Here is a 10,046-nt window from a genome sequence, read left to right as displayed (position 1 = left end):
TGTCTGCTGAGAGGCAGAGTTCTCTGGGGAAGGCTGTGTGAGTGTCTGCCGAGAGACAGAGTTCTCTGGGGAAGGCTGTGTGAGTGTCTGCTGAGAGGCAGTTCTCTGGGGAGGCTGTGTGAGTGTCTGCTGAGAGACAGAGTTCTCTGGGGAGGGCTGTGTGAGTGTCTGCTGAGAGACAGAGTTCTGCAATCTGAATGGGTGAAACTCTCCTACATACAGATGGATGAGGGATGAATGAAAGGGATGACTGATAAAGGATGACTGTTCTCTGGAGAAGAAAACGCTGTGTGAGTGTCTTTCTGCAGGCAGTGGACAAGCGTTTAGTTCTGCTTTGTCTGGAGAACAATACCCCTAGCCAGATGGCCAAGCATTCCCAAGGCTGAGAGGGAGAGTCTCTTATAAGGGGAAGGCTGTGTCTGGAGTGTCAGGGCTGACTCAAATCAAAACAGAATGTTGCTTTTGCTGGGGAAGGCTAATCCACTGATGGAACTCCTGGAACAAGTCAGAGAGACAGAGTCCCCACTCAAACCCTGACCCTTCGCCACCCAAAACTGGGGAAATTATAGTTAGAGAGAAAATGTCTGACTTAAGGTCGGCCTCAAATCAAATGAGTGTTTCCAGAAAGTTCAGTCTACTCTTGGGGGAGAATGGCTGTGTGAGTGTCTGTTCAGAGAGAACAGAGATAGAAACAACAATTTTACTTCTCAACAATCAATTCCAGGGCTGTCTTCACCCGAGTGTCTGCATGAGAGGTTCAGAGACTGCTCTCTCCATTCTGCATCCTATCTCTGCAATCTGAATGGCCATGTCCAAACAGAACCTATTTCTCATACATACAGATGGATAGAGGGATGAATGAAAGGGATTCCAAACTGATAAAGGGATGACTGCTTGATGGTTCCATTCCAAACAGGGTTCCATTCCAAACAGAACCCTATTTCTCATCTAGGATCCATTCCAAACAGAACCCTATTTCTCAGCTTGGTTTTCAAACTGATCAGGCTCATCTGGACAAACAGAACCTATTTCTCATCTAGTTCCAAAGTCCCTCTCTCTGCTTTGTCTGGAGAAAACAGAACCCTATTTCTCAGCCAGATGGCCATTCCAAACAGCATTCCCAAGGCAAAGAGGGAGATCATTTCTCATCTAACCCAACAACCCCAAACAGAACCTTATTTCTCATCTATTCCATTCCAAACTGCATCCTATTTCTCATCTAGGTTCCATTCCAAACAGAGCCCTATTTATCATCTAGGTTCCATTCCAAACAGAACCCTATTTCTCATCTAGGTTCCATTCAAACAGAACCCTATTTCTGGAAAACAGCCATGCCAGGGCTGACCAAATCAAAACAGAATGCCATTGCTTTTGCTGTCCAAGTTGCAGAAACAGGACTAATCCACTCCATTCCAAACAGAACTCCTGGAACAAGTCAGAGAGAAACAGAACCCTATTTCTCATCTAGATCCCCAAACAGAACCCTATTTCTCAAACCCTGACCCTATTTCTCCACCCAAACAGAACCCATTTCTCATCTAGGTTCCATTCCAAACTGCATCCTATTTCTCATCTGGGTAATACAAACAGAAATTATAGTTAGAAAGAAATCTAGTTCCATGAACTTATCTAGGTTCCATTACAAATCAAATGAAAACAGAAAGTGTTTCCAGAAAGTTCCAGTCTCATCTTGGCACCTGGGAGAATGAGGTTCCATTCCAAACAGAACCCTATTTCTCATCTAGGTTCCATTCAAAACAGAGCTGTTTCTCAGCATCTAGGATCCATTCCAAACAGCCCTATTTCTCATCTAGGATCCATTCCAAACTGCATTCTATATAGGTTGCATTCCAAATTTCTCACTGTTCAGTAAACAGAACCCTATTTCTCATCTAGGATCCATTCCAGAACCCTAACCATTCAAACAACCCTTCCCATTCCAAACAGAACCCTATTTCTCATCTAGATAAAACAACTCATTTTCCATTCCAAACAGAACCCTATTTCTCATCAATTCAATTCAGAACCCTATTTCTCATCTAGGATCCATTCCAAACAGAACCCTATTTCTCATCTAGGTTCCATTCCAAACAGAACCCTATTTCTCATCTAGGTTCCATTCCAAACAGAACCCTATTTCTCATCTAGGTTCCATTCTCATCTATTTCTCATATAGGTTCCATTCCAAACTGCATCCTATTTCTCATCTTGGTTCCATTCCAAACTGCATCCTATTTCTCATCTAGGTTCCATTCCAAACTGCATCCTATTTCTCATCTAGGTTCCATTCCAAACAGAACCCTATTTCTCATCTAGGTTCCATTCCAAACAGAACCAAACTATTTATCATCTAGGTTCCATTCCAAACAGAACCCTATTTCTCATCTAGGTTCCATTCCAAACAGAACCCTATTTCTCATCTAGGTTCCATTCCAAACAGAACCCTATTTCTCATCTAGGTTCCATTCCAAACTGCATCCTATTTCTCATCTAGGTTCCATTCCAAACTGCATCCTATTTCTCATCTAGGTTCCATTCCAAACTGCATCCTATTTCTCATCTAGGTTCCATTCCAAACAGAACCTATTTCTCATCTAGTGTGCATTCCAAACTGCACCCTATTTGTGTTTTTTTGCAGCTCAAGGGAAAGTAAGACTGTCACCACTTCCCAGTCCAGCCAAGGTGCATGAACTAATAATCACCTCTGATATACGTGAGAATTTACCATTAAGCTACTCTGGAGGACAACTGAATAGAGCAGAATAAACCTAGTCTCACTCTCTCACGTTCTCTTTCTTTCACACACTCTCTTTCTCTCCATCTCTCTGCTCTCTTCAGATGTGAAGGAACTTGTAGGTTAGCTCTCATCTGCTTCTTCAGATGTGAAGGAACTTGAGGTTAGCTCTCTGCTCTGACCATGTAACGGCTTTCCAACTCCTCCTCTGACGAAGAGGTGGAACAAGGATCGGACCAAAATGCAACGTTGTTCCATTCTTTAATGATGAAGAACATGAATAATACAAAACAACAAACGTCAAAAAACAAACAGCCCTGACTGGTGCAACAAACACAGAGACAGGAATAATCACCCACAAACACACAGTGAAACCCAGGCTACTTAAATATGGTTCCCAATCAGAGACAACGATAATCACCTGACTCTGATTGAGAACCGCCTCAGGCAGCCATAGACTAATCTATACACCCCACACAACCCCAAGACGAAACACACTACAAATAAACCCATGTCACACCCTGGCCTGACTCAATATTTGAAGATAACATAATAAATATAGACCAGGGTGTGACAGACCATCTGTTGTTACCTGGTCTCCAGTGCTCCAACATATGTATAAAGATGTATAAAAACATGAAAATGAGGCAACTGTTTCTACACTAATTAGCACAACACTAGACTATTAGAACAAGGTTTCCAAAAGGGATCTTTCGACTGTCCCCACAGTAGAAACCTTTTTGGTTCCAGGTAGATGTCATGACTTCCACCGAAGTTGGTCCCTCTCCTTGTTCGGGCGGCGTTCGGTGGTCAACGTCACCAGCTTTCTAGCCACCACCGATCCATGTTTCTTTTTCCATTTGTTTTGTCTTGATTGTACACACCTGGTTTCCACTACGTTATAATGTATTCCCTATTTAACCCTCTGGTTCCCACATGGCTTTGTGCGTGTTTGTTCTTTGTTAAGAAGTCGCCCTTTTGTGTCGAGCTGGAATCTTTTTCCCTGTATGGAATTAGTTTGTGATTTTCTGAGTAAAGCACATTTTTACTCAGTTCTGTGTCCCGCGCCGGACTCCATCCTACCCGCTGCACATTGACAATTGACAGAAACATGCACCTCGATATGGAGTCAGCAGGTACACCTGGTCCTCTGTTACCAGTGGAGGAGCACGTCCAGCAACACGAGACGATGCTCCAAAATCTTGGCACAGCCATGGATCGCGTGCTGCACACCATGGAGCGATGGGAGAGAGAGGGTTTTCCCACACCCCCGTACACTTCACCCCAACCCACACCGCTGTCCACTCCTCCGTCACCTGAACCCAGTGGGATTCGGCTATCGCTTCCAAGGGCATAATATGAGACGGCTGCCGGGTGCCAGGGGTTCCTGCTCCAGTTGGACCGTCCACCCGGCTCCCTCGGGACATGAGAGCGTGTCCGCCCTCATCTCCTGTTTGTCAGGGAGAGCACTTGGCTGGGCCAACGCCGTATGGGGGAGAGAAAGAGCAACGTTGGTCCACTATGAGGATTTCACCCGCCGTTTCCGGGCGGTATTCGATCATCCACCGGAGGGGAGAGAGGGGAGAGCGGCGTGGGAACGGTTGTTCCATCTTCGACAGGGGATGAGGAGCGCACAGGGCTTTGCACTAGACTTCACGACCCTGGCCACCAGCGCGGGATGGAATGAAAGGGCCCTGATCGACCATTACCAGTGCAGTCTACGTGAGGACGTTCATCGGGAGCTGGCATGCAGAGACACCACCCTTACCCTCAACCAGCTGGTGGATTTATCCATTCGGCTGGAAAACCTGTTGGCCACCCGCAGACGTCCGGATCGGGGCCCGTCCATTCCATCCGTTCCATCCACCACCTCCGACCCTACAGCTATGGAGCTCGGAGGTGCTGCTCAGAGGGTTACCGGAGAGGGGGCCATTTCCTGCACCACATGTGGCTGCAGAGGGCACACTGCTGGTCGGTGCTGGGGAGGTTCAGGGAGTCGAGGCAGCAGGCAGGGCACTGGTGGATCATCCCAGGTGAGTAGGCACCCGACTCACCCAGAGCTTCCTGTTGCGCACATGTGTGTATGTATAGAATTTCCTACGTTTTCTCTGCATTTCCAGCACAAGGCACAAGTAGATTCAGGTGCAGCTGGGAACTTTATTGACCGTTCCTTTGTACTTAGATTAGGGATCCCTATCGTTCCTGTTGATGTGCCCTTCCCTGTACATGCCTTAGATAGTCGTCCTTTAGGGTCGGGCTGATTAGGGAAGTCACAGCTCCACTATGTATGATAATGCAGGGGGGTCATGAGGAGAGAATTAGTCTCTTCCTGATCGATTCTCCTGCGTTTCCTGTGGTGTTGGGGCTTCCCTGATTGGTCTATCATGACCCCACTATTTGTGGCAACAGAGTGCTCTCAAGGGATGGTCACGTCAGTGCTCAGGGAGGTGTGTAGGTGTTTCCATAGGTGCAACTACGGTGGAAAGTCCAAACCAGGTCTCCACCATGAACATTCCCCCTGAATATGCTGATTCAACTACCACCCAATCGACAGGGGGATTGTGCGATAAATCTCCTGGTAGTCGCAGCACTTCCCAGGATTCACATGTGTCCTCTGTCACGGGAGGAGGCCGCGGCTATGGAAACATGTCTACGAATATCTGGGATAGGGATACATTCGGCCTTTCACTTCACCTGCCTCCACAAGTTTATTTTTTGTGAAGAAGAAGGTTTGAGGTTTACGCCCATGTATTGACTATCGAGGTATAAATCAGATCACGGTTAAGTACAGTTACCCGTTGCCTCTCATAGCCAGTCATTACACGGGGCACGCTTCTTCACAAAAATTGGATCTCAGGAGCGCTTACAACCTGGTGTGTATCCGGGAGGGGGATGAGTGGAAGACAGCATGGATGATGAATGCTCCATCAGTCTTCCAATCATTTGTAGACGAGATTTTCAGGGACCTGCACGGGCAGGGTGTAGTGGAGTGTATATAGATGATATTCTAATATACTCCGCTACAAGCGCCGAGCATGTGTCCCTTGTGCGCAAGGTGCTTGGTCGACTGTTGGAGCATGACATGTACATCAAGGCTGAGAAATGTCTGTTCTTCCAACAGTCTGTCAGTCTACCTCCTGTCAGCGTCAGGGGTGGAGATGGAAAATGACCGCATTTCAGCCGTGCCAACTACTCCCAGAGGTTTATCCAGGGCTTTGGTCAGGTAGCGGCTCCCATTACCTCCTTGCTGAAGGGGGGACCGGTGTGACTGCAGTGTTCAGCTGGGGCAAACGGGGCTTTTGGTCACCTGAAGGCTCTGTTTACCTCGACTCCCCTGCTGGCTCATCCTGATCCCTCCTTGGCATTTATAGTAGAGGTGGACACGTCCGAGGCTGGGGTAGGAGCGGTGCTGTCTCAGCGCTCGGGTACGCCACCAAAGCTCCGCCCCTGTGCTGTCTTTTCGAATAAGCTCAGCCCGGCGGAGCGAAACTATGATGTGGGGGACCGGGAGCTGTTGGCTGTTGTCAAGGCTCTGAAGGCATGGAGGCATTGGCTTGAGGGGGCTAAACACCCTTTCCTCATTTAGACTGACCACCGCAATCTGGAGTACATCCGGGCGGCGAGGAGACTGAACCCTCGCCAGGCAAGGTGGGCCATGTTTATTACCCGTTTTGTTTTCACCCTTTCCTACAGACCAGGTTCCCAGAACGCAAAGGCAGACGCACTGTCCAGGATGTATGAAACAGAGGAGTGGTCTACGAATCCCACTCCCATACTTCCGTCTTCTTGCCTGGTTGCACTGGTGGTATGGGAGGTGGACGCGGACATAGAGTGGGCGTTACATACAGAGCCTACTCCCACTCAGTGTCCAGTTGGGCGTCTGTACGTTCCGTCTGATGTCAGAGATTGTTTGATCTGTTGGGTCCACACGTCACCCTCCTCTGGTCATCCTGGCATCGGCCGGACAGTGCTCTGTCTTAGTGGGAAGTACTGGTGGCCGACTTTAGCTAAGGATGTGGGGGTTTATGTTTCCTCCTGCTCGGTGTGTGCCCAGTGCAAGGCACCTAGTCACCTGCCCAGAGAGAAATTACAACCCCTACCTGTGCCACGACGGCCGTGGTCACACCTATTGGTGGATTTTGTGACGGATCTTCCTCCGTCACAAAGAATCACCACGATCCTGGTCGTTGTGGATCGGTATTCTAAGTCCTGCCTTCTCCTTTCTTTGCCCGGACTCCCTACGGCTCTACAGACTGCGGAGGCCCTGTTCACCCACCTCTTCCGGCACTAGGGGGTGCCTGAAGATATAGTTTCTGATCGGGGTCCCCAGTTCACATCTAGAGTCTGGAGGGCGTTTATGGAACGCCTGGGGCTCTCGGTCAGCCTCACTTCAGGTTTTCACCCTGAGAGTAACGGGCAGGTGGAGAGAGTTAACCAGGATGTGGGTAGGTTTTTGTGATCCTATTGCCAGGGCCGGCTGGGGGAGTGGGAGGCTTTCATCCCCTGTGCAGAGATGGCCCAAAACTCTGTCTTGTCTTTACTATCATTAAATTGAAGACTTCGTTTTGTGGAAAGGTTTCTACATAGAACCCAAAAGGGTTTTAACCTGAAACCAAAATGGTTCTATCTGGAACCAATAAGGGTTCTCCAATGGGGGCAGCCGAAGAACCCTTTTAAGTTCCAGATAGCACCTTTTCATCTAAGAGTGTAGAGTTGTTTTGAGAGGTCTCGAGTCTTACAACGTTGTGCCATCTTGACATTCCTCTGGAGGAGAGGACAACCTTAAATCTGCATAATATCTCAATTCAAGGTGAAGGTTAGGTGTAGACTATGCTGAGTGACTCCTATTCAAAACATTTGCGATCGAAAATGCTGACAAGTAAAAAATATGCCACATAGGGTACTCCCGAGGACGACAACTTGCTGACTTTTGGTTGGCAGGCCGTTTCTCTAAAGGTCACTTGAAGTGTGTCTGCCAGACAGAATGGGTATTGCCGAGGTCATGGTTTGCTGTGTCTAATAGACAGAATGGGTATTGCTGAGTTCATGGTTTACAGTGTGTAGCCAGCCAACTAGAGGCTTGTCACCGTGCCACCTGGCCCCATCATCGACACCTTTCTATTCTCTATCTCATCTCATCCCAACACAGCAGGCCAGAGATCGATGTGATGGTCTCGTCTCGACCACTGCATTCTGCTACACTCATCAAAACCATGGTGTTTATAGACCACCAAGGACAGGTTATAAAGAGGCCCTGAACATTTTATGGTGCTGAAAGATTAACGTATCACTTTAACTAGGCCAAGGCTATTTTCATCTGCTACCTTGTGTTTTCTCACATTATAATGTCACCATGACAACTGATGATTATCATCAATAGGTAACACACTGACATACTTAGATGTAGGTTCACTAAGGATGTGTCATTGTGACCGCACCCTGTGTGTCACATTTTTCTTATAATCCTATTCTGGCAACATCCATTGAACCATGAAACCAACACACACACACACACACACACACACACACACACCCCCCCTCTGGAGATGATGTCATTCACAGTTGGTTGACCAGCGTGCTGCCTAACCCCACCACACCCATCCTACACTCCACCCCTTCCTCATCCACCTCCACCACTCCGCCTCTTCCTCATCCCCCTCTCTCTCCCTCCACTCCACCCATTCATCATCCCCCTCTCTTTCTCCCTCCACTCCACCCCTTCCTCATCCCCCTCTCTCTCTCTCTCCCTCCACTCCACCCCTTCCTCATCCCCCTCTCTCTCACTCCCTCAACTCCACCACTTCCTCAACCCCCTCCTCCACTCCACCCCTTCCTCATCCCCATCTCTCTCTCTCTCCCTCTACTCCACCCCTTCCTCAACCCCCTCCTCCACTCCATCCCTTCCTCATCCCCCTATCTCTCTCTCTCCCTCTACTCCATCCCTTCCTCATCCCCCTATCTCTCTCTCTCCCTCCAATCCACCCCTTCCTCATCCCCCTATCTCTCCCTCTCCCTCCAATCCACCCCTTCCTCATCCCCCTTTCTCTCTCTCTCTCTCCTTCCACTCCACCGCCTTCCTCATCCCCCTCTCTCTCTCCCTCTACTCCACCCCTTCCTCATCCCCCTATCTCTCCCTCTACTCCACCCCTTCCTCATCCCCCTATCTCTCTCTCTCCCTCTACTCCACCCCTTCCTCATCCCCCTATCTCTCTCTTTCCCTCTACTCCACCCCTTCCTCATCCCCCTATCTCTCTCTCTCTCCCCTCTACTCCACCCATTCCTCATCCCCCTATCTCTCTCTTTCCCTCTACTCCACCCATTCCTCATCCCCCTATCTCTCTTTCCCTCTACTCCACCCATTTCTCATCCCCCTATCTATCTCTCTCTCCCTCTACTCCACCCCTTCCTCATCCCCCTATCTCTCTCTCTCCATCTACTCCACCCATTCCTCATCCCCCTATCTATCTCTCTCTCCCTCTACTCCACCCCTTCCTCATCCCCCTATCTCTCTCTCCCTCTACTCCACCCCTTCCTCATCCCCCTATCTCTCTCTCCCTCTACTCCACCCCTTCCTCATCCCCCTATCTCTCTCTCCCTCTACTCCACCCCTTCCTCATCCCCCTATCTCTCTCTCCCTCTACTCCACCCCTTCCTCATCCCCCTATCTCTCTCTCCTCCCTCTACTCCACCCATTCCTCATCCCCCTATCTCTCTCTCCCTCTACTCCACCCCTTCCTCATCCCCATCTCTCTCTCCCTCTACTCCACCCCTTCCTCATCCCCCTATCTCTCTCTCCCTCTACTCCACCCCTTCCTCATCCCCCTATCTCTCTCTCTCTCCCTCTACTCCACCCATTCCTCATCCCCCTATCTCTCTCTCCCTCTACTCCACCCCTTCCTCATCCCCATCTCTCTCTCCCTCTACTCCACCCCTTCCTCATCCCCCTATCTCTCTCTCCCCTCTACTCCACCCCTTCCTCATCCCCCTATCTCTCTCTCTCCCTCTACTCCACCCATTCCTCATCCCCCTATCTCTCTCTCCCTCTACTCCACCCCTTCCTCATCCCCCTATCTCTCTCTCTCTCCCTCTACTCCACCCATTCCTCATCCCCCTATCTCTCTCTCCCTCTACTCCACCCATTCCTCATCCCCCTATCTCTCTCTCCCTCTACTCCACCCCTTCCTCATCCCCCTATCTCTCTCTCCCTCTACTCCACCCATTCCTCATCCCCCTATCTCTCTCTCCCTCTACTCCACCCATTCCTCATCCCCCTATCTCTCTCTCCCTCTACTCCACCCATTCCTCATCCCCC

At 49.4% G+C, this 10,046-nt stretch overlaps 1 protein-coding gene across 1 annotated transcript in view; it reads right to left on the bottom strand.

Annotated features, from left to right (window-relative positions):
• Positions 1-6,011: 6,011 nt before the first annotated feature.
• LOC135505659 (coiled-coil domain-containing protein 85C-B-like) overlaps positions 6,012-10,046 on the bottom strand; it is a 35,940-nt gene continuing 31,905 nt past the window's right edge. The window contains exon 3 of the mRNA XM_064924706.1: positions 6,012-6,266. Coding sequence (XP_064780778.1) covers positions 6,012-6,266 — 255 coding nt within the window. The remainder of the gene's footprint in view (positions 6,267-10,046) is intronic.

The sequence above is a fragment of the Oncorhynchus masou genome, chromosome 19 (genome assembly GCF_036934945.1).
Source record: "Oncorhynchus masou masou isolate Uvic2021 chromosome 19, UVic_Omas_1.1, whole genome shotgun sequence".
NCBI classification, from domain to species: Eukaryota; Metazoa; Chordata; class Actinopteri; order Salmoniformes; family Salmonidae; genus Oncorhynchus; species Oncorhynchus masou.
Note: the sequence above shows the minus strand (reverse complement) of the source record. Positions and strands in the feature narration are given on the sequence as shown.